Genomic DNA, 25,363 nt, shown 5'->3' on the forward strand with positions numbered 1-25,363 from the left:
AAAGTTATCATTGTGATTGTTGTAATATGATAATAGAGGAAAAGACAAACTTAGAAATAAAAAAAAATAGAAATTTAAGAATTATAAAAACAATATAAAAAACTACATCATAATAATATATATTCTATAGTACAAAGAAAGCCCAGCTTGTTTGATGCAATATATACGTATATATAATACGTATATGTCCAAATTAAGGCCCAACCAGCACTCTCCCTTGACCTAAATAGTGATTTAGCTTTATAAGATTCCTATCAGGGTTTGGTAGTGGTAGCACTGTGAAGTTGTTATAATTCTCTGTAATGATCACTTCTTAGTGTATTTTACATTTCGATCATGGTGTTTGCAATTTGTAAAGAAATGAGTTGTTTATAGATACATTTTATTGTGTGACATCACTGCACTTGATTTCGTATCCAATTATTGGTTCAATATATTCCGTATCATGGACAACTTGTATCTCAATTCCGCTGGCTTTTGGTTATATATTATATTGAATCAATTTCAATGAATCTAACACACACACACTGGACGTAGTGTTTGATGATTTAAAACTTGTGTTGGGGTTAGGTATTTTGAGAGGTCACTGTAATGCATGCACCCACCTAATTAAGAGATGGGGTCTATACATGCGAAACCCACTAAGTATGAATAATACTTCATACCCCTAGATAAGACTCTCGTCTTACCCTCAATTAACGACGATGTTAAGTGGACCCTATATATATGTTTATAATCAATGACTATCTCAAATGCCACATCGAATTAGGAGTGAAATGAGAGTTATATTTTGAGAATTTGTAGCATTACTCATCACACACACATATATATATACTTTCTACTTTTTTGCTTTTATTAGTTTTAGGGCCGGTTTTAGCCACTTTTGGTGTCCGAAACAACACTGTAAAGTAGTGCCCTAGCGTAAAAAAAATCATGTAAAGTGAGACAATATTAATGTGTCGTGTGCGTGAGTACTGTTGGCCTGAGGGGGAGGGGAGGGAGTTGGTTCAAGTATTTTTTGACTAATAGATTGATTTTGGGTTGGGTCGCTGGACTTAATGGGTTACGTGTAAATTTTTTTTTAAAATTGTGGTGTTCTAGGTTGGCTTGGTGTCCAAAACCCTAACTTTGGCTACTTTGTGCAATTACTGGCTCTGATATATATATGATTTAGTGGTTGGAGTTTTCTATAAATAGTGTTTTAGAAAATTCACCCACTAACTTTACATATTAATGCATTTCAATACATTCCACTCAAAATGGTGAGGTCTCAATTAATTCATTTTGCTTTCTTTTTATAACCCTGATTGGCTTTAGTGTCTACACATGAATGATGATGATATTGCATCAGGAACACTATCAAATAACAACTTGAAGAGTCTCCAATTTGCTTCACCACCGATCCTATCTATATATATATTATAACTTACATGAATTCTCATATAAAGGTCTAATGTAAGGGTTTATGTTTATACCATTGATTTAAAATATGTGAGACCCAAAGTAGTGGACCTCACTTGTCATCTCATTCATTCACACCATTAAAATGTAACCCTTATTTTACACCCGTACATTAGACCCTTATGTGAGAAATCCTTTTATAACTTAAGCTGCAGTTTGAATTGAATGATATCTTTGTGAATGACCCACAAATATTACACTCATCTACCCCCTTCATTGATATGGGAATTTATTGACCATATATGTTTGCACTTTGCATGCGTGTTATATAAAACGCTAGTTGGCTAATTATTATTATTTTTTCAATATGGGATGTTCTAGATCACAATAATGTATCTCTTTGTGTTAGATATGAAAAGGGACTTAAAATGAGCTTGAATATCAGCACTGTGATATGTGATATGTGATATGTGATATTCAATATCATATATGAAAGTATACATGTGTTAAATTTTATAAGAAGAATAAAGAAAGTGAACAAATAAATATGTATATATATATATATATATATGGCATTGACAATGATATATTTTGGTTGGATAGGAAATGTTTCCATAATGCTTGGACAGGATTTGACCAGAAAAGAAATGGAAGTAATGTAATGCAACTCAATTCTCTTGCATATATTGCTTGTGGTTCCACTTTTAATAGTAGTTACAAGAATGATATATATAATTAGTCAAACTTTCAAGCAGGCCGCAGCCCTTTCTTCAGTCTACTCCATTGCCTGCCTTCCATCCTCTAATTGTCATTCTCGATCTTTACATTCTGTGGTTACAACTATATATATGGGAATTCATTTGCACAAGGTGACAAATACTTGACTATTTCTTGAGATGATTCCTCATGAATTGGAAGATAAAGAGCACTAAAAAATAAATGGGAAATATTTATTTCTTCCTCAAATAATTGCAAACGGGAGGTCCAATAATATATATATATGCATGGTCGAGTCCCCATAATTAACTTGTTTTGACTTTTATGTTATTTTCTCTTTAAGGTTTTATCATTATTACAACAAATATTATTGAGAAAAAAAATTGATAAACTCTTACTCAACCCAACGTGTGCGAATGCGAATGTCATTCTATATTATCTTTTTGCACTGGGCCTCGACCCAAGTCTCAATTGGTCCTTGGGGATTGTGGAGTTTCATGTGACCCGAGATTTATCAGTTAGTTATTCATTGGACAGTTGAGTGGGTTCCACGTTACCAAAAAAAAGGAGAAGAAATCGCTCGTATATATATGCAATAATGGTTAACTAGTACAACCTCTTTGCATGCATTACACAATTAATCAAAGACATGACTACATGAGTTTGGTACAATAATTGGTCATCTCTCTAGTATTCAGACAGATAAACATTGTCTTTCAATATTGAGCATGAGGTCTATGACTTCTTTTAAAAATAAAAAATAAAAATTAACATCATGTCCATCGTGTAAAGCACTAGATTAATTAAGAAAATTTTAGTTGGTTACATCCAAACGCGCATGCATGAATATAAGCCCTAATGGCTTAGAAAAAAATAATGAGCAATCGGATTCCATATAAGTTGATCAAACAAATGGAAAGTTACCTAATTTAATTAACATGTGCAATCGTGCCTAAAACTATAAATGGAAATCGTCTTTTTAGTTTTTTCTATTATAATTTTTCCGTCCATACACATAAACAATATTGTCTACTTTGGGTTGTCTGGTTCCATGTGGATACATCAGGCCCGCATGACTTTGCCTTCCCCAGATATCACCCATTCCAATAGTGCTCTCGCAGAAGCACGATCAACAATATTGTCCGCTTTGGGTTGTCTGGTTCCATGTGGATACATCAGGTCCGTATGGCTTTGTCTTCCTCGGAGGTCATCCATCCCAATAGTGCTCTCGCAAAAGCACGATTAACTGCAGAGTTATTACGAGATGTTTTCCTTCAAAAAATCACGTTAAGAATTGAAATTAATTATATATTTTAACACTCCCTTGCACTTATGGGTTAGGTTATACCTGACCCAACAAGTGGCCAGATTGTATGGGTTAGAGTTACTTGTGGGTGGTCTATCCATTGGACATCCGAAAGGCCCTACAAACACCCCTCACCTATGGGTGGTCCGTCCATAAGGACATCCGAAGATCCAACAGGTGACCCAAACGGGCTGAGCTGGCTCATGTTAACATTTTCTTCAAACTCTCCAATAAATGAATTTTATTCTGTTTAGCCAAATCAAACCTAGCCAGGCTTAGGCTTGATTGATTGAGTTCAATTGGAAAGAAAGCAAGCGTGAGTATTATATTATATTGTTAAGGCCAACTGACTAAGAAGAATCTGCCTACTTCGGAGACACATTGACATTATTGTGATTTATCATAATTAAAGTTGTTGAATCTCACTTTATGTTATAAAAACACACACACACACACATAATTGTCCAATTAGACGTTTTCCATAAATAAATTATCCAAGTGTGCATTTGGTCACATTAAAAAAACATGGTAGATACCAGTTGGTGCAGGCTTCGAAGGTAATTAATGGATTACACGCACACCAGCAAGAGACATTGTTTTTGGTTAATGCAATACGCATTTAATTAAGGATTATAGTAATGCAATAATATATAAAAGGCTACCACATTAAGAAACAATGAAAATGAGGGGGATTAGAGCACTAGTGGATTGTGCATTACAGTACAATTTTTTTCTTTTATCTTGTAAAAAAATGCAATTCAATGGAAATGTGACCTAGAAAGCTAGATCTCCAAATTTTATTTTCTTTTTCTTTTCTTGTGTTTTGTTTTGTGAGTAAAAGGCCTCAAAAGTTCACTCCAAAATTAAAATTGTTCTGATATCCTTAGTGGAAACTGAACACACTTGCAGCCAAAGAGGTGAGGTTCTTTTATTTTTTGATTTAGTTGTTGTTCCACTATTAATTGTTGTATTAACTACAGAAATCTGGCTCTTGTGCGAAAGATAGGGGCATTTTCTCTATTAATGTCTTCTAGCTCTCCATTTTGGGGCACATATATATATATATCAATTAACTTTACCATTCAATCAAGAATTATATGGTCTTGTTAAAGTTCTTGTGTTCTAGTGATGGTGTACTCTTAATTTATCACTTGCATCATGCAAATTAAACAAGAAAATAATAATAATAATAATAATAATTTAAAGGACCTTATAAGAAACCTTTTTACCTTATATATATAGAAGCAATCCTTAAATAAGGTCAAATTTTTTGAGATAGGGGAGCTCCAATTTTTTAATCCAATTCTCTACCAAAACTCTTATTAAATCATGAATTAAAATGTGTGATTGAGTATTTTGGTGTTCATAATGTTATAATATAATAGATTTTCAAAAAAAAAATTTCTAAACACTAAGTTCTGAACCCTAAATCCTATACTCTAAACCCTAAAAACTAAAAATTAAACCCTAAACCCTAAATTCTAAATCCTAAACTCTAATTCTTAACCCCTTAAACTCTAATATGTCATTTTCAAAAAAAATAAATCATGATTTAACATGAGTTTTAATAGAGAATTGGAGCCCCTCCCATCCCAAATTTTTTTGGCTTAAGCGTTAACACCAATCTCGGTAAATTGCAAAAAAAGTTCAACCTTATTAATTTGTGGATAAATCATATAAAACCATTTGCATTTTAAGTTTTTACTTTAATTCCACATAGTATATTTCATATATATATATATAATTATATATATATATATATAGAAGAATTCTCACATAAGGGTCTATTGTAAGGGTGTAAAATAAGGGTATATATATATATATCCACACCAAGATTTGAGGCACTTTGTACCCAATATGTTTCTTAATCTAGATGTTGTTTTATTAACATTCTCAATCAATATTCCCCACTTATTTGCACAGCATATTGAAAGATATATTATCTTTAACCCTAAAACACACAAGTTGGCTGACTACTTCATGTGTCAACCAATGTTGACAGCCTTTAGACTACTGCAGCCAGTAGTATCCCATTACATAATTGCCCCTCACTCTCTGTGTGTGTGTATATATATATATATAACACTTGAAAATGTTCATTTCCAATTTCCTTTTCCACCAAAAAAAATGAAGAGCTAGGTCCCCCACAACATTCCCAAGAACCCTAATTAAAAGTTGTATGTATGTATATATGTATGTATGGAGTTGTGTGTATTAGTGGTGGAACATATTGTTCCAACGTCATGCACACTCAAACTCAATTGGATCTACATTTTGTATGTATATTCATCAGCAACTCCCACTACTCATACCTGTGACTGTGATTTCTTTTCTTTTCGGTGACTGTAGTGCACAACTTGTAAACAGAACTCTCTCCAGATTCTCTTAACTTGTAGTAATGCCAACTAAGGTGTATATTAATTCTGGCAAAGAATCTGTACACGTGTTCTTTTAGTTCCACGAACCAAACGAGCCACCACTTGTGATTGACTGTATGCCCACATCAGAGATTAATTGTTAAATAACCCTTAAAAAGTTAAAACTGGTGATTAATTATATACGTAATTATTAGTTACTCCTTCCAATTAGCTCCGCGTGGAGGCCAATATATCCAGAAGCTCTGATCATGGTACTACTCTCTCTCTCTCTCTCTCTCTCTCTCTCTCTCTCTCTCTAGTAATGAATTATGATGTGCCATCACTAATCACTTTAGAAGATATGGAGCATATATTTGTGAATCACTTGGCAATAGCCTAATTGGTTATCTCTCAAAATTTAGAGTGTACGGTGCTCAAGATCGGGAGTTCAAACTAACCAGTTAGGATATTTTCTTGTGTAATATCTTGGTTTCGTGGGCTTTCTCACTTCCGGGCCCCTTCCTGCATGAGTTTTGGACCAATCTTATATGTCATCAACATGACGTAGGCTGTTCTGACGGCTCGAAATTTACGCTCACTCAGATGTTGAAGGACATGTTGAGTTGGGTGATTCCTAGTTTGGTTACCAAAAGGAGAGCATATATTTGTGCTCTAGTAGCGATAGGGATTACTACATACTCTCATACATACATATATATAACCATATGTAAACCTTGTAAGTCAATCAAGTGTACGTAACATATCTCTAATCTTGTTCACAAGAAGACCAATCGACGACGTATATACATTTGTGCCATGAACACAACACATACTGTGTATTATACCCCATGCTTTTGCTTGCACAAGTTGATCGAGTTAGCAACATATATAGAGAGAGTTCATGCACTAAACCAAACTATATATATAAGTGCTGCACAAAATCTTTGATAGGGAATATTCTCTGAATTGATACTCTTAAAACTATACGAATGATTCCCTTCTTGGGTCGCTAGTGCGATAGCTAGAAAATATATAAAAAGATTAATTAAATAGCACTTTAAAGGCTAAATAGAGCCGAAGAGCATTATGTGGTGATTTGATTTGGCTGACCAAATGTATTGTAGCTTAGTGATTAATAAATATATGGAGCACCATCCATTTTTTGCCAATGCTAGTTAAATTTGTGTTCAATGATACGAGGTAATAGGGGTGTCCACAACCGATCCGCAACCGAGAAATCGATCTGTAACCGTAGTTATTCGATTTTCGGATATGATTTTTTGGTTATGGTTTCAGATACGGTTATGATTTTAGTGAATGTTTGGATTTTTTTTGGTTATGATTTTTTTGGTTACGATTATGGTTATAATCGAAAAAATGAATAATATTAATATATATTATATATTATATATATCATATATCATATATTATATAAATATATGGTAGATTAGATTATATATATATATAAGTTACATATTGGGATATGAGACTATTATGGGAGGCCAAGTAGTTTATAACAAATTATAAATTTAGATATCAATTAACTTAATCATTACACAAATTATAAATTAAGATTGATTAGTTGAAACTCATGGTGGCTTTATCATTTTAAAATTCATATAAATTAAGATTAATTATTGCTAAAGCGAAAGTGGGGAGACATCTTCATGTACGTTTTATTTTATTTTCTTTTCTTTCTTGATAATATTATTTCTCTTGGTCTTGTAAATTTATTTTTCTTTAATTGTGATGAGATAATATATTTATTATCATTATCGTGAATTTTTATCAAACTTTGTTAGATGGAGTTTGAGTCGATCATGGGTTATTTTCTCACTCTATTTGAGATTTATTCATACTTGTTCTATGTCTTCAAAACCAATCCGATTCAAAAAATATGATTATTTCGGTTTGATTATCCGAACATATATGGTTCGATTATGGATTCTAAAATATCATAACCGAATCGATTCGGACATTTCGGTTATAATTAAAAACCGAATAGACACCCCTACGAGGCAGGATGTGTTCTATAATTCCCCCTAGCTCTTTGGAAATACCTTAAATGCCCTCATTATCCATTCCACTTGTTCTTTCTGCTTATTGGATGTAAATAGTTTATTGTTTAATCTTATGAACTATATATATATATATCCTATTTAGTTGTATTTAATGTATGTAATGATTAACAAGGTACGGTTTTATTCATTTTGCCCGGTGAGCAGTCTGGTATCCTATTTGACTGGTTGAACTGGAATGTATCGATCAGTATTTAAAACATTGCTTCCATGATCTTGAAAACTAGTTTCTCTCGGTCTTTCGTCTAATGAATCGATAGAATTATACTGTTTTAAATAGATAGAGAACCTATATATGATTTTCACCTAATCTTTTAATCTCAACCGTCCATCAAGGTTAAGAGTATTTATTTAGGAAAATCAATCATTATTCCATTAGGTTTTTAACAGCTAGAATTTTTATTTTTTTTTTGAAACGCTCATAGGACACACACACTAAGTCATGTTCGAGGGGCATGAAGATCACTACAACGGTTGAAAACTACTCAAATCTCAACCCCTGGTGAGAATAGAACCTTAAACCTCAAGGTCCTGAACAGGTAACGTGACCAACCACTGGAAGTTGTGGCACAACCCAACTCTTATCAAACAAAACAATGTTACGTGGACCACACTAATAGATTAGATTATAATACTTTCATGTAATTGATATTCAATCCTTGACAAATTATTATCTAATTATAGTCACTAATATTTAAGTATCTTCGTCATCATTATCATCAAATTATTTATCCCAAAAAAAAAATGTTTTGTGTTTGCAAAACGAATCCCATGAGACATTAATGAGAAATAATTGATCATACACATATAGTTCGTAGTATTTTCAGAACTCTTAGTCTCATATAGTCATGTGTTGGAAAGAAAATCGATTTCACCTCAAACCTCTTTAAAATTGACCAGCACGCACGAAACGACAAAAATGTCCTTCCAAACAAGAAAACATAATTTCTCCCCATTGTCAATAAGCAACCTCACTCCATTTCTCCACGCGACTCTTTTGTCCATCTCTCTCTCTATATGTATACCACTCTAGTTCCTCTCACAATCTGTCTTCAGCTCCTCCCTCTCTTTCCTCTCTGGTTTTTCACTTGACTTGAGAGAGGATTTGAATAAAAATGGTGAAGTTCTCGAAGGAGCTGGAAGCTCAATTGATCCCGGAATGGAAGGACGCGTTTGTCAATTACTGGCAACTCAAGAAACACATAAAGAAGATCAAACTCGCTAGAATTTCCAAACTATCTAAACAGTTAAACCACGACTTCGGGCGCTCCATTTTCGACCCCGTTCGCTGCTTCCTCTCCAAGAAATTCTTCACCAATTCTGGTAACAACAACATCGCCACCACCGAAGTCATTCAGGTTTGCGTTTCTACTTCCAAAAGAAACGAAATTTCGAGCATTTTTTTGTGTGCAATGGTGTGCGCGCGGGAGTAACTAGTTTTCGGGGCCGAAAAGATACCCGAGCTTTCGCGATACGGCGATTTCCGGTATTCATCGGATTTCGTTCCAAGTCGGCTGGTCCTTTAAAAAAAACATAAATCAGGTGCGGCCGTTTGATTTTCCGCCTAAATCATGCGCCGTCCGTTTAAATGGGGCCAACATGTCAAAGTTTGAACGTCATGATTGAACGAAAAATACTCGACACCCTCAATTTATAACCTCTATTTTATCCTCAATCCATGTGGAGTATTGAATATTAAATAGTCCTACATATATTGATAATCAATGACTATCACACATATTGCAAAGAATCGAGGATAAAATGAAAATCATAAATGAGCGACTGTAACATTGCTTGGTATTATTACGTAATACAAATAAATACAACGAGGAAGATGATATATCATATCTATATTCTATATTGGGGAAAAGTTGAATCCAATACGTTGTACGTAGCTAATTAAGTTTACCTTTTCAAGAAAATTTGCTTTCAAGTTTCTTCTTATTCAGTTATTTGGGAGGAGTTTCTCATTTATGTATCTAGCAAAAGCGACAAACGGTTATGTGCTGCTGTTGCTATGGCGTGGCTTAGGAATCACGAAACTATCGTGAATAGTATTAACAGATTAAAGCAAAGCGACGCCAAAAGGCGTGACAGGTTGTTGAATAAATTGTTAAGCACCAACTAATTAGTAATTATACAGGTGAATACAAAAAGCATGGATAGTGATGAAGAAGAACAAGTTTACCAAACCGATCTCCTTCATTTATTCTCTGAAGAAGACGAGGTAATTAAATAATTAATACTATATCAATTTAATTAATTTTCTTATATTATTTTTTTTTACTGAATTAATGTATGCTTTCTGTGTTGGTTGAATTTGTTAAGGTGAAGGCGTTTTTTGAGAGATTGAACGATGAGCTGAACAAAGTGAACCAGTTCTACAAGACTAAAGAGGGTGAGTTTGTCGAGAAGGGAGAGATTCTACGCAAACAGCTTCAGATTCTTGTAGACCTTAAGCAGATTCTCAAAGAGCGGCGTCGGAAGCTCAATCCGGAGATTCTTCCTCGATCTTGGCCTTCCTCTGGCCGTCACTCTGATTTTTCAGGTGAGTTTCTCTTCGCATCAAGTATAAAAGAAACTTATGTCATTTTCAAGGCACGATTGAGGGTAGTTGTGTAATTTCAACTCAATCACTTTAAAACGAGGGATAGGGGATGTAATTACCTTGGCTGTAATTAATCCCTGAATGGCTAAATCCCCCAAATAATGGTTTTTTTTTTAATATTCTTTGTGTTATTAAGTATTTCGGTCATCATAATATTATAGGATATATAGATGATTTTGAAAAAAATGAAATTCTAAATCCTAAATTTTAAATACTCAACCCTAAACCGCAAATTCTAGATCCTAAATCTTAAACCCTACAATAAACCCTAAATCCCAAAACCCTAAAATTTTAAACCCTAACACTAAATCCTAACGCCTAAGTTCCTAATAACACAAAAAAAAACTAAAAAAAACAACCATTTTTTTGGGAATTTAGGGGATAATTATAGCTAATTACAACAAATGCAATTACAAATCCACTTTCTCCCTCCTGAAAGGAATGGTTGATTTTCATACGTGTTGAAACACAGTTGGTTTAGCAATAGTTTGGAACCCTACTTATTGGGGATTGGGGTAGTCTGTTATTGTAAAATAGTCGTCCCTCCTCTTTCTTATTTTTGAGATATAAAATATTTTTAAAAATTTTCAATAAAATAAAATAAAATGGAAAGTATGTAAGATTGTAATTATTGGATCATTTATTCAACTCTTAGATTTTAAAAAATACAACATGTTACATACTTTACATCCAACGGCTTAGAACCACTCATGTTTTTCAATTATTTTCTTTAATTAATACAATTTTTTATTCAACAAAAAATACAAAATTAGATTCAAAATCATTGATATTTATCATTTATTATTTTTTGAAAATTTTTAATAAATTATTGATATCAAAAAGGTAAGGAAGAGGAGGTGTTGCTATTTTTTTACAATAACAGTCTATCCCAATCCCTTATTGGCATACTCAAGCTTTTGGAAAAAAAAGAGCAGTCCCTTCTCTTCTTCATTTTTGAAGTATAAATATTTATTAAAAATTTACAAAAAATAATAAATAGAAATTATGTAACATTTTTGACTGTAGGATTATGTAGTCAACTTTTGAACCTTAAGATAACATGTTACACACTTTTAATACAACGGCTTAGAACCACAAAAGTTTTTCGTATATTTTATTTAATTAATTGATTTTTTACTCAACAAAAATACAACATTAGATTCAAAAATATTGATATTTTTCATTTATTATTTTAAAAAAATATATTGATATCAAAAGGGAAGAAAGATGAGGGGCTGCTGGGGCTGATTTTTTTTTTCCAAGAACAGCATACCCCATTCCCACTTGTACATAAGTGAAGTGATTCACTATCTAGTTTTGAAGTAAATAGTAGTTGTTTTGGTCAAGGAAAAATAGGTCTTTTTGCAACCCAAAATATAAAAATATGTTAAAATGGTTACTTTGGATGACCAAACATCATGTTTCCGTTTCGGTGATAGAATAGTAGCATATAGGCTTTTTTTCATTAATCATAATATTATATGATTGTAATTAAAATCGGATCTTGAGCACACATATGTTTAACCCAGCCGATCATCAACCAAACTAATTCTTGTTTGTATTGACCCCTTAATTTTGCATGTGGAATTTGTACAGTTATAGTTTACTATTTTGAGTTTATATTTTATTATTTAGAATTGTTATATATGGATTTTCCAAAAAAATATGTAGAGAGTCCTGCGGAATCAATTGATCGGGCATCAACAGAGACATCAGAGACAGATGACATAATCGCTGCATTAGAGAAGAATGGAGTGAACTTCATCAACTCTGCGTCGACGAGGACTAAAACAAAGAACGGGAAGCCTAAAATGGCTATGAGGATTGATATTCCATCAACAACACCGACGCGAACAATCACAGCAGTGACATCAATGCTTTGGGAAGATTTGGTGAACAATCCGAAGAAATTACAAGGACCTGGAGATTACATTAATAGGAAGAAAATACAGTGTGCTGAGAAGATGATTAGAGGAGCATTTGTTGAGCTATACAGAGGTCTTGGTCTTTTAAAAACTTACAGGTAATGCTCATAACTTTAGACTTAAAGCAATCTTAATTATAGCTACATTTCTTCCTCAACAATTGTTATGTTGTGGATATGAAAATGTGTTCTTAATTAACAATTGAATTGCTATATTTGGCAGCTCATTGAATATGGTGGCTTTTACAAAGATACTCAAGAAATTCGACAAGGTAAGACAAATAAATAGAACCCTTTAAAGCTATTCAGTGACAGGTTCATGTGGGAATTCTCTATCTGTCATAGTTGCAGATCGAGAACATACACATATACTTTGTAGTTTCCAGTAGAACTAAACTTGAAATGTATATATTGAACAGAGACGACATGAAAAATACTCGAATTAATTTGTATAATCAAAGCATGTATAATACTAAAGATTGAAAGTTAATCTTACTTGAACAGGTAGCAAACCGGCAGGAATCAGCGAGTTACTTGAAAGTGGTAAAGAGATCTCATTTCATTAGCTCTGATAAGGTAATGTGTTAAGACAGCTTTTTTTTTGCAAATTTTATTCTTCAAGAAAAATGTTCTTTTACTAGATTTGAAGAATGAGATTGAAAATATTCTAATGGGGTATTCCATGAATATCATATGTCGAATTGATAAAGGTTGTTAGACTGATGGATGAAGTGGAGTCCATATTCACAAAGAACTTCGCCAACAATGACAGGAAAAGGGCCATGAAGTTCTTAAGACCGCAACAGCAGAAAGATTCACACATGGTCACATTTTTCGTTGGTAACAATCTCACCTTTCTCTCATCATACACGGAAAAACTTTGTCGATACTCGTATAATTTACGTCAATTTTTTTGCAGGTTTGTTCACTGGTTGTTTCGTATCATTGTTTGGTGTTTACGCGATACTGGCACACTTGGCTGGTGTTTTTTCCCCTAGTACTGGAAAAACGTACATGGAAACTGTCTATCCTGTTTTCAGTGTGTTTGCATTGTTGAGCTTGCACTTGTTTATGTATGGATGTAACCTATTTATGTGGAAGAGTACGAGGATAAACTACAACTTCATTTTTGAATTTCAAACTAGCACAGCTTTGAAGTACAGAGATGCATTTCTCATTTGCACCACTTTCATGACTTCTGTGGTTGGGGCAATGGTCGTCCATCTCCTTCTACGGGCCAATGGCTTTTCCCCGAGTCATGTTGATGCCATTCCAGGAATTCTTCTCCTAGTAAGTGGCATTGCTACTACTACATTCACTGTGTAATATTTCTAAGTAAAACTCACAGAACCTTGTACTAATTAGTTCTTGATTTCATTTTCAGATTTTTCTTGTGTTGCTTGTATGTCCATTCAATGTCTTGTATCGACCAACTCGCTATTGCTTCCTGCGGATCATACGAAACATAGTCTGCTCTCCATTTTATAGGGTACCATCACATCATTTCTTGTTTGCTGATAAGATCATCGGGCCAGCCCCTCTCACGCATAACCAAGGCCCAACCGACACCCAACATATGGGCCGGCTGTACCAAGGCCCCAGTGGGCTAAGCCCCCTGAAAACCTTGGATACTAGTGAGAGGAGAGCCCTCACTTATCTATTGCACTTCTCACTCACTCCTAACCGATGTGGGATACTTATCAAAGCCCACCCCTTCAAGACCAACGCCCACGTTGGTCAAGCACCCTGGCCCCACCCCTTCAAGACCAACGCCCACGTTGGTCAAGCACCCTGGCTGGCCCCTCCGAAGCCAGTCGGGCCGAAGCCACACTTCGAATGGGCAGGGGTTCGGCCTCTAGCCTACTGAGCCCCCATCGAATATCTGAACTCCGTGGGTCAAGCACCAAGGCTGGCCACTCCGCAGGTGCGGCCCCAAGTTGAGGGCCAGCAGCGTCCCCCCACATGGCAGGAACGAAGGCTTCGATACCTTTGATAAGATCATCGGGCCAGCCCCTCTCACGCATAACCAAGGCCCAACCGACACCCAACATATGGGCCGGCTGTACCAAGGCCCCAGTGGGCTAAGCCCCCTGAAAACCTTGGATACTAGTGAGAGGAGAGCCCTCACTTATCTATTGCACTTCTCACTCACTCCTAACCGATGTGGGATACTTATCATTTGCTTATATTATTTTAGTAAATTCCACTTAATATTCATTAAGTAGTACCTACAAATTTTATTCCTCGTTTGTATGCAGGTTTTGTTGGTAGATTTTTTCATGGCAGATCAACTCACTAGTCAGGTGAACACTCATATTCCTGTGACTTTTTCAACTTTCATTGGTTCACAATCAAATTAAAAGCTATGTCTATATTATATTCTTGATCATTATAAAACGTGCAATTCTAACACTGGGCTACATGTATTCTTGATCCATTATAAAATGAAAATTATGAAACTTTTATAATCTGTATATGCAGATTCCTCTGTTGAGGCACTTAGAATCCACAACCTGCTATTTTCTTGCGGGAAGTTTCAAGACAGGTAGCTATAAAACCTGCAACTCCACAAGGTTATATAGGGAACTCGCTTACGTGATCTCCTTTACGCCATACTATTGGCGAGCGATGCAGGTAACACTCCTTAGTGGTTTATTCACTTTAATTTGATAAAGTGAACTAATCAATTCAACTAACTCAGTGTCTTCTAATGACAGTGTGCGAGACGATGGTTTGACGAGAGTGACTTGAATCATTTAGTGAATATGGGGAAGTATGTTTCGGCGATGGTAGCAGCAGGATCCAGAATTACATATTCTAGGCAGAGTGACAACCTATGGTTTGCTATAGTGTTGGTGACTTCTGTTTTTGCTACTATTTATCAGTTGTACTGGGATTTTGTCAAAGACTGGGGCATTCTCAACACCAAGTCCAAGAATCCATGGCTCAGGGATGATCTTGTTTTGAAGAACAAAGGCATTTACTACATGTCCATTGTGAGTCTTTCTCCCTAATCAAAAGTCCCAAAGGTATTTGGTCTTGTTGAAAAAAGAGACTAGCTCACATTGTAAAAGATTTGAAATCTTGATTGCAGGCACTAAATGTAGTTCTTAGAGTGGTTTGGGTGGAGACTATCATGGGGTTCCACTTTAACGTGGTTGAGTCTCGATTACTGGACTTTTTCATGGCTTCGTTGGAGGTTATTAGACGAGGGCATTGGAATTTCTACAGGTACAATGCCTTATGACATGTTTCTTAACAAAAAGTCCTCTTTTTTTTAAAATTTTTTTTTTATCAAAGATTGTTTAACCAGATTGGTCTCTTAAAACAGGTTGGAGAATGAGCATTTGAACAATGTTGGGAAGTATAGGGCAGTGAAGGCAGTGCCATTACCCTTCCGCGAGACTGATTCCGATGGCTGAGATGAAATGTGGTTGTATACTTGTATGTATAGAATTGTCATGGATAAGCTGACAGAGGAGTAGCATTTGATCGGTGCTTTCTACCGCCATTGACAAGGGATCCACATTTTAGTGGAACTATTTGGCCAGAGCTCGCTCAGCATTCATTGCAGTGATCCGTGCTTCAAAATCTGCAATTGTAAAGCTCAGAGTATGATGAGTCTCATTTGTATCCCTCTCTTTCTGTTTTTTGTGATGTAAATGCATGCAATGCTAACAGTGTTGCATTGTTCTATATGTTTGACAGTTAGCTCCAAGTAGCTATGGTAGTATATATGGTCATCTGATAAGAGTGTGGCGATGGCAAAAAAAATAAAAACGGGATCATCAACCGCCCTAGTTTTTCATTTTTGTTGAAGCACAGACAAAATAATAAGTCATTTTCACCAATTTGAGTTACCATAGCAAAACAAAAATTATGTTAGGTGACTGTGAGTGTGAGGTGAGGTGCGTAGGGGTATTTGTGAAGACAGCGTTGAACCCCCCTATTTTGAACCCCCTCCCCACCCTAGACTGTCATTTCATTTCATGTCATGTCATGTCCCCCTCACACACACACATATATATAAAAAGATTACATTCTTACTTGTATTTTTTTCACCCATTTTTTTTATTAATTTAAATGTTTTGATTTTGATTAATATTTTTGGTTTTTATTAATTAATTATTTTCCTTTTTAATTTTTTTGTAAATGAAAGATAAATTATATTTTTTGATATTAATTTGATAATTTTTCAAGACAGACAATAATTTATTCAAGCACATGAATAAAATTTTCGAAATATTTGATGAATCCATATAAGTGCATGTACGCATTGAATCGTTTCGCATACGGAGTAGCCCATGCAGCTGCGTAAGTATGCCACAGTGAACCCATTCAGGAGTGATGGGAGACATTGGATAATCCCTTGTCAAACCAACTTTGAAGTAGTGATTACCATTTACGTGTCCCATAGCGATGGCAACGTGCTGATAGGGTGGTGGAGGAGCTGTACGTAGTGGTAGATATGTCCAACTCTCTGCATGATGAAGAACATGCAATATCACATTGTATACAGAAGCAATCAATGGATGTCCCTTCATATATGTTGCAGGATCATGATTATGCTCTGCACACACCACCTCCACCAATTCAATCATCGTCTAGCTTCATTTTCATCCCTCTCAATTTGAACGGACATTCTATTTTTTTCGTGCCAATCTGCTTCATTGAGGGTTTCTTGCTTTGGTAATTACCACCGCGATCACATTTGAATTGTAATCTGTGTTTTTTACCGAACCCACCAAGATCTGATCTATAAATGACGATGATATATCCCAATTTGCGTCCGGTTTGTTGAACCCAATCGATCAACGATTATCGTGATTTGAACACCTGATAATGTGTTAGTTCTTATTAGAAATTTATCAATATTCATTCAACATAACAAAAGAACTCATATTTTGATTGACTAAAACATTATACCATATCAGTTTCAAATTCACATCTATCGTCAATTTTGATATTATCTGTCATCTCGTCCGCATGTTCGTCTTCTTGTTTTATTCTGACTGAGATAAAATCACCCTATCAACAATATAATTTACAGTGAGTATGTGTAGAAAAACACTAAATAAAAATATTTACTTAAAATACACTAAATAAAAAATATTTACTTAAAAATATTAAATCAGTATCTGTATTTACATGTTCACTTGAGCTGTTTGGCAAGTGGTAGTCGAAAAGATCGCTCAAGTAATCCATATCCACAATAGATCTCGATTGCATTTCTTTCGAATATTGGTGCGGCTCTATAAGCTGTTGTTGTCCATTCTTTTAGTTCTGTTGGAAAAAAAATATACACATGTATCATTACGCAGCGGAATACCTGTTGTAGCGCAGATTCACGGATCGAGCTGCTTAGTTCCACGTCGCTTACCGTTGACACGTCGGTGACTAACACGGATCTACGAACACGTCTGGACTCGGGGATCGCTACCAGAGTCCTCCCACTATTCACACCCTAACTAGCCTTGATCACGTAGGCGGAAGATCGGAGTTTGAGAGAGAGAGAGCGTTTACGTATATTATTTGGGTGTGTGAAATACAAAGGACTGACCCTCTATTTATAGGCTTATAAGGGATAAGAATTGATGTCTTCTAATTTGATTAGAAGTCTATCAAATCTTTCAGGATAATACCATTCAAAATAAAATACTTAATTTGATTAATATCCAACTAGATATTATTCCTAATTATTAATTAAACAAATTAATTGATAATGTGGACGTTTATCCACATCTCCCACTCGTCCACATGGGACTCTTTCTCAAACGTTGTACAAGCAGTAGGGCGTGCGACCAGACAAAGAAGATTCAACACTCGGTTGAACAGTTACACTAAGTTACCACCTAACTAGTGTAACATATCATATAGATATAGTTCGTCTATGCTCTAGACAGTTTGACCACACCAAACCAAACACTCTCAACACCTTTTGAGAATAATCTCTGAACAGTGCTTGATTTCCACACAGGTACAAATACTCATCCATGATCACTTTGTTGCTAAAACAATTTGTGATCGCCCGGGCTATGAATTTGTACTATTAAGGCATGTTATCAAACAATCTTCCTTAATGACTCATATCAATTTGTCTTTGTTTTAATATTTTCTAGTTGTGCCTCATTCGACCGTAACAATATTCATGGCCGTGTATGACACAACTAAGAAAACACTTCAAACTCCAACTACATGATATAGTCTTAAGTCATAAGAGTATAAATAATTTTCAAGGCTCACACAATGACAGATAAGGTGTTTTTCATGTCACTCCTGAAGTGGTCGACTTAGCACATATAAAAGCATATTACATGCTATGATAAAGCTCCCATTTGATGGGATGTCACTAGCTTAAACATCATACGGATTTTTCATAGATGCTACACAATCATCCAACTTAAAATGTCAACTCATACATTTTGTCCGGCTTTCGTAAGGCTTATATGTGGTGATTAATCACACATTCGACTATAGAAATAGTCTCATCTCAGACTTACTGAGGCGACGTATAAATTAAGCAACTTATGCAAAAATAAACCACACATGTCACTACTTAAGTGACAACTAGGTTTCTTGTCTCTTTCTGCCAACCACGCAGGTGATAGAATTATTCCCCGTGTGAGTAAGGAGATCGTAGCCTTGTGACATTAAATTGTGCCTAAATTTATGGTGTAATAAACGTAAACATATTATGAATAATACTTCATTTTATTTCATAAAAAAAAATGAGAATCCAATAAATATCCTTTACATAACTAGAGTCTACGTAGACCCATTGTTCTAACATGAAATGAAAACAAATCTCTAGGTATTGCTTTTGTTAATGGGTCAGCTACCATCTCTTTGGTGGGAATGTGTTTAAGGGTAACTTCTTTCTGGTTGACCATAAGTCGGATATTATGATAACGAATATCAATATGTTTTGTCTTCCCATGATACTTGGGATTCTTTGCATACTCCAAGGCGGCCATGCTATCGGAGAAAATCTCGACAGGCTTTTCAATCTGAGAGGTAGCCTCTAGATGTCGTAAAAAATGCCTTAACCAGACGACCTCCTGGACTGCAGCTGAACATGCAACGTATTCAGCTTCCATTGTTGATAGAGCGATGCAGCTCTGCTTTTTGCTACACCAAGATATTGCTCCTCCACCAAGGATAAACACATATCCAGAAGTGGATTTTCTTTCGTCTCTATCACTGGCCCAATCAGCATCACTAAATCCAGTTAGTTTTAGGTTTCCTCCACCATAGCAGAGGATTAGATCTGTGGTTCCACGAAGGTAACGAAATTTTCTTTTCACGGCTTCCCAGTGGGTAAGACCTGGATTACTTTGATATCGGCTCACTAAGCCAACTGCAAAACAGATGTCAGGACGAGTACACAACATAGCGTACATTAGACTCCCAACTGCACTGGCATAGGGAACCTTGCTCATCCTATTTCTTTCTTCGTCTGTCTTAGGGCATTGATCAAGTGATAAATATCGACCTTTTTCAACAGGGGAATCAACGGGCTTTGATTGATGCATGCGGAACTTCTCCAAAATTTTCTTAATATAATTTTCTTGAGACAAACCAAGAATTCTTTTGGATCTATCCCTCACGATCTTGACGCCAAGCACATAGTTAGCCTCACCCATATCCTTCATTTCAAAAACGGAGGATAGTCAATCTTTCATGGCATTAATCATCCCCATATTATTCCCAGCAAGTAAAATGTCATCTACGTACAGAGACAGGATCAAAAAACCTTCTCCTGTCCTTTTGACATATACACAATGGTCATCTTCAATCATATCCATGCCTGTCAACAAAATTTCTTCATGGAACTTGAGATACCATTGTCTAGATGATTGTTTGAGACCATATATGGATTTTTTAAGACGGCACACTTTGCCTTCTTGTCCTTCTGCCACAAAACCAAAAGGTTAATCCATATAGATCTCCTTATCCAGCTTCCTATTTAAGAAAGCTGTCTTAACATCCATCTGGTGTAGCTCCAAATCTAAATGAGCTACTAGTGCTAGGATCGAGCGAATAGAGACAAATCTCACCACAGGAGAAAAAGTCTCTTCGTAGTCTATACCCTCCATTTGGGTATAGCCTTTCGCTACAAGTCGGGCTTTATGCTTGTCAATTGAGCCTTCGGCCTTCCTTTTTACTTTTAAGACCCACTTATTGCCAATGGCCTTTCGGCCTGGTGGGAGGTCAACCAAGTCCCAAACTTGGTTCTTTGCCATTGACTCCATCTCATCGTTCATGGCAGCTAACCAATCATTGCAAGCAGGTGATTGAAGTGCTTCTTTGTATGAAGCTGGCTCATCTACATCTAATAGAGAGCATAACAACGCATGTCCTTCAACTCCAAAATGTCGACGAGGAATGTTTCCACGTTGACTTTTCCGCAAAGAGTTTTCATCACTCACATTATCTATGGCGATTGTCTGAGAAGGACGTTCTAATTCCCTCTCTTCGCCAGAGATAGTAGAAGATTCCGTAGACTGTAACTCATACAATTCTAACTCTTTGTGGATATCACCAATGCTTGGGAATTCATTCTCTAAAAATTCCACATCTCTGGATTCTGTCTCTGTCATACCCCCATCAGGATGTTTACCATACATCACATACCCTTTTGAGTGTTCAGGATATCTGATAAACACCTTTTTGTTAGCCTTTGGGCCAAGCTTCCCATACTTATGGGAGGTAGAGTGAACATATCCTGCTGAGCTCCATGGTCGCAGATGATCTAACTCTGGTTTCCTTTTATTCCAGAGTTCATAGGGAGTAGTAGGCACAGACTTACTTGGAACACGATTAAGTATGTATGCTGCCGTAAGCAGTGCATCGCCCCAAAAACTTATTGGGAGATTGGCTTGAGCCATCATTGACCTAGTCATGTCCAACAAAGTCCTGTTTCGACGTTCCACTACACCATTTTGTTGCGGTGTCCCAGGAATTGTAAGTTGCCTACTAATTCCTTTAGTTTCACATAGAAGTTTAAAGGAATCGGACAGATATTCACGTCCCCTATCAGTTCGGAGAGTTTTCAAATTTCTCTCTTGCTGAGTTTCGACTACCGCAACAAAGCGTTTGAAGCATTCTAATGCTTTATGTCGATGGGAAAGCAGGTACACATACCCCAATCGTGAATAATCATCTATAAATGTTATGAAGTACGACGCTCCATGTCGGGCTTTAACATTCATAGGCCCACAGATGTCTGAGTGAACTAACTCCAATGGATGAGAGGCCCTAAGAGCCTTACCAAAAGGCTTTCTTGATGCCTTTCCCATTAGACAATTCTCACACATAGGGAGATTGACTTTTTCAAGCGAGCCCAATAGGCCCGCTTTGGCTAATCTAGCCATTTTTTCTTGACCAATATGGCCAAGTCTAGCATGCCATAACATACCATCTATTTTAGGGAAAGTAACAAGTGCAGAAGAAGAAGAAGCGGCATTATAATAATCCAAATTTAACTTAAAGAAACCATTGACAAGTTGTCCATTAAAGAACAATTTATTATCAAAAAACATGTCAACAACATTGTTCTCAAAACGAAAAGAATAACCTAAAGGCAATAAAGCTAGCACAGAGCAAAGGTTACACCGAAAAGTTGGACAATACAGAACATCATATAGGATTAAACTGTGACCCCCTAACAATCTAAGTTGATAGGAACCGCATCCCAAAATCTCCACTTGTCCATTATTTCCCAGATAGACATACTGAGTTCCAGTTGGGATTCGGTGAAAATCCACAAAGCCCTGTCTGTCACGAACTATGTGTTTGTTCGCTCCTGTATCCAAAATCCAATCAGGAATGGAGTTAGCAACTAATGCATAAGAACAAACATTGACAGAAATCAATTGAGGAACTACCTTCTTAGGCTCAGAACAGTTTCTGGCCAGGTGTCCCTTTTGCCCACAGTTGTAGCACTTCATCTTAGCTACATTCTTCTTGGGCTTTGGCTTCTCAATCTTCTTGCCTTTAGGCCCGTTCCATTGCTTCTTTTTCCCTCCTCCTTTTCCCTTATACCCATTTCTGGGTTTGTTGGGAGCGTTGGCCACTAAGGCCACTTTCTTGGTAGTAGCTTTGCAATCAGCTTCTAGCTCAAGGTGACGAGAAATATCATCGAAGGTCTTGATATTCTCTGAGTGAGTCATCAATTGCTTCATGTGGGCCCACTCAGGGTTCGGCAAGGAACGGATCACGGACAACACATGTTGCTCATCACTGAGCTCAACACCAGCATTCCTCAAATCCTTAATCATGCCCTTCATTGCACGAAGATGCTCGGGCATTGTGTGATTTGGGAGCAACGTATGCTCATTGAATTTGAGGTTCAAGGCACGTAGTCTAGTGGCGTTGGTTTGCCCAAACTTGATTTTGAGCTCATTCCACATGGCCTGAGCCGTAGTGCAATCCTCAAAATCACCAATTAGGTCATTTTGCATAGCACTAAGCATTGTGAACCGTGCACAACGATCCTTTTTGACCCAATTGTCATAGGCTTCCTTGTCACGGCGGTGCTAGGCAGTGTTACCTTCTTCGGGTGGCACCATAGCCATCTCCAAGGTCTCGAGCACTTCTTGCTCGTTGAGAAGATACTGAATCTTCCTCCTCCACACATCATAATTTTCAGATCCAGTTAACTTTTCTCCTTTATTAAGGTCAGCAATAACATTTTTCGAGGCCATTACTACAAAAGTAAATGAAGGTTGGATTTTAATAAGGCACAATTTATCAACTTCAAATATAAAAATCAAATAATTTTCCTAAAAATGCGAGATCGAAAAATCGCTATGCTCAAGTCATCACCCACAATCAAAGGAAAAATCATTTAACCTTCATATTTCATCAATCAATAATCAAAGAACGAATCTTTATGATCCATTACATTAACAATATAATATGTAAGCAATATTGCACATAAATTTATTATTATAAGCACTAAACTTATAATAGATATATTATGAGGATTATTATGCACATAGCACAAAAAAAATTTTGTGAGCTTTCTAAGTTAGGGACTAACAAATTTAGCAACCAGATTGTTCCCAGGAAAGAGGGGTCCTTCCGTTTAATACGGCGCACAATTAAGTAACCCTTTTTCTCGACAGAATTTTCTAGACATTGCTAATAACGTTTTGTCACTAACAAAGATTGCCCATAACATATATGGAGATCATAATTCAACGAATGAATTTAATCACAATTAAAATCCTCATTATAATTCAACAAATGAATTATTAATCATACAATACAAAAAAAATGATGATTTATAATCACAAACACTAAGCACACAATTAATAAAATCATGTGAGTCATCAATTAATTTAAGTTATCACATAAATATCAAAAAATAAACATGGATCAAATTACAACGGGAAAACACATTTGTAATATAAGTTTACTTAAAACGTGGGTTTAAGTTCAAGAAAAACATATTTTTAGGATTTTTCATAAAGACATAATCTTTATTCTAGCCTAAATAAACTTTAAAGTCCAAATTAGGACTAAGCCCATTTTTCATATATATATATATATATAATACATATATAGCCCATTAGTCTTTAGTCTAACCAAAAAAAAATAAGCCCATTTAGCCTTTAGTCTAACCAAAAAAAAAAATTCAGCCCATTTTGATTTAAAACATATAATCGGCCCTTCTTTTTTTTTTTTTATTTAAGACCATATTGGACCACAAAAGACCCTACTTTTTATATAGCAATTGTTGCAACATATGCAACAACAAGACTAAAACGATTATATATATATATATATAAACAGAATTATATAAAAATAAGAGGGTTCACATAAGTGTCATTAATTAAAAAAAAACGATTTACACAAAATCATAAGATTAAAATCAATTTAATCAATTGATGATTAAAACCTATTTAACCATAAATACGGGAACTGAATGACCAGCTCCGATATCAATGTTGGAAAAAAAATATACACATGTATCATTATGCAACGGAATACCTGTTGTAGCGCAAATTCACGGATCGAGCTGCTTAGTTCCACGTCGCTTACTGTTGGCATGTCGGTGACTAACACAAATCTACGAACACGTTTGGACTCGGGGATCGCTACCAGAGTCCTCCCACTATTCACACCCTAACTAGCCTTGATCACGTAGGCGGAAGATCGGAGTTTGAGAGAGAGAGCGTTTACGTATATTATTTGGGTGTGTGAAATACAAAGGACTGACCCTCTATTTATAGGCTTATAAGGGATAAGAATTGATATCTTCTAATTTGATTAGAAGTCTATCAAATCTTTCAGGATAATACCATTCAAAATCAAATACTTAATTTGATTAATATCCAACTAGATATTATCCTTAATTATTAATTAAACAAATTAATTGATAATGTGGACGTTTATCCACAAGTTCAATTCTTTACTGGTGGATATACGCATAGAAAGAAAGAGATATATATAGGTGGATATGAGAGAGATGAGAGATTGTCAAGATTCTCATAGGCATGCTCATGAATAGTATAAATCAGGGTTTAGGGTTTAGGTATGCTCACTTGCAAAATGTGACCACGACTTTGCTTTGCTTTGAGAATCTTGGCATGCGCAAGCCGACAAGAGTACAAGAGCACATGCAAAATATATGATTGATTGATTGATAAGATGGGATAGGTAGGTTATAAGGGGGTTTGAATGGTGGGGGGTTTGAATAGTGCAACCCGCTCGTTAATCATTTCTGGATAATCTATTTGGTTATCTCTTTGGACATCGCATGAAATTGACCGTTGGACTCTAAACAAGTGCATTCACTATGTGCCTTCTCTATTCATAATTTATCCCATTATATTTTTTTCATTAGTGCTATAAGAAGGCTCACATACTAATATACTATTGTGGTTTTCACCACCATCAAGATCATCTACATCCGTCTTCCTTCACCTGTCTCTCTTGGATACACTCTCTCTTGTTATGCACACC

General features: G+C 35.7%; 1 protein-coding gene across 1 annotated transcript; it reads left to right on the top strand.

The window, feature by feature from the left end:
• The first annotated feature begins 8,952 nt into the window (after positions 1 to 8,952).
• LOC120014772 (phosphate transporter PHO1-like) lies at positions 8,953 to 16,176 on the top strand. The gene is made up of 14 exons (XM_038866827.1): positions 8,953 to 9,217; positions 10,003 to 10,086; positions 10,188 to 10,407; positions 12,139 to 12,490; positions 12,615 to 12,663; positions 12,896 to 12,967; positions 13,102 to 13,231; positions 13,311 to 13,681; positions 13,776 to 13,880; positions 14,650 to 14,694; positions 14,873 to 15,025; positions 15,109 to 15,387; positions 15,486 to 15,622; positions 15,723 to 16,176. The coding sequence occupies exons 1-14, from the start codon at positions 8,975 to 8,977 to the stop codon at positions 15,811 to 15,813; spliced, it is 2,331 nt and encodes a 776-aa protein (XP_038722755.1). The 5' UTR covers positions 8,953 to 8,974; the 3' UTR covers positions 15,814 to 16,176.
• The last annotated feature ends 9,187 nt before the right edge of the window (positions 16,177 to 25,363 follow it).

The sequence above is a fragment of the Tripterygium wilfordii genome, chromosome 14, assembly GCF_013401445.1.
Source record: "Tripterygium wilfordii isolate XIE 37 chromosome 14, ASM1340144v1, whole genome shotgun sequence".
In the NCBI taxonomy this organism is placed as follows: domain Eukaryota; kingdom Viridiplantae; phylum Streptophyta; class Magnoliopsida; order Celastrales; family Celastraceae; genus Tripterygium; species Tripterygium wilfordii.

Coding starts and splice junctions, on each gene's coding strand:
- LOC120014772 (XM_038866827.1), top strand. CDS start 8,975: ATGGTGAAGTTCTCGAAGGAGCTGGAAGCTCAATTGATCCCGGAATGG. Junction 10,408..12,138: donor CCGTCACTCTGATTTTTCAG/GTGAGTTTCTCT, acceptor AAAAATATGTAG/AGAGTCCTGCGGAATCAATT. Junction 12,968..13,101: donor ATTTCATTAGCTCTGATAAG/GTAATGTGTTAA, acceptor GAATTGATAAAG/GTTGTTAGACTGATGGATGA.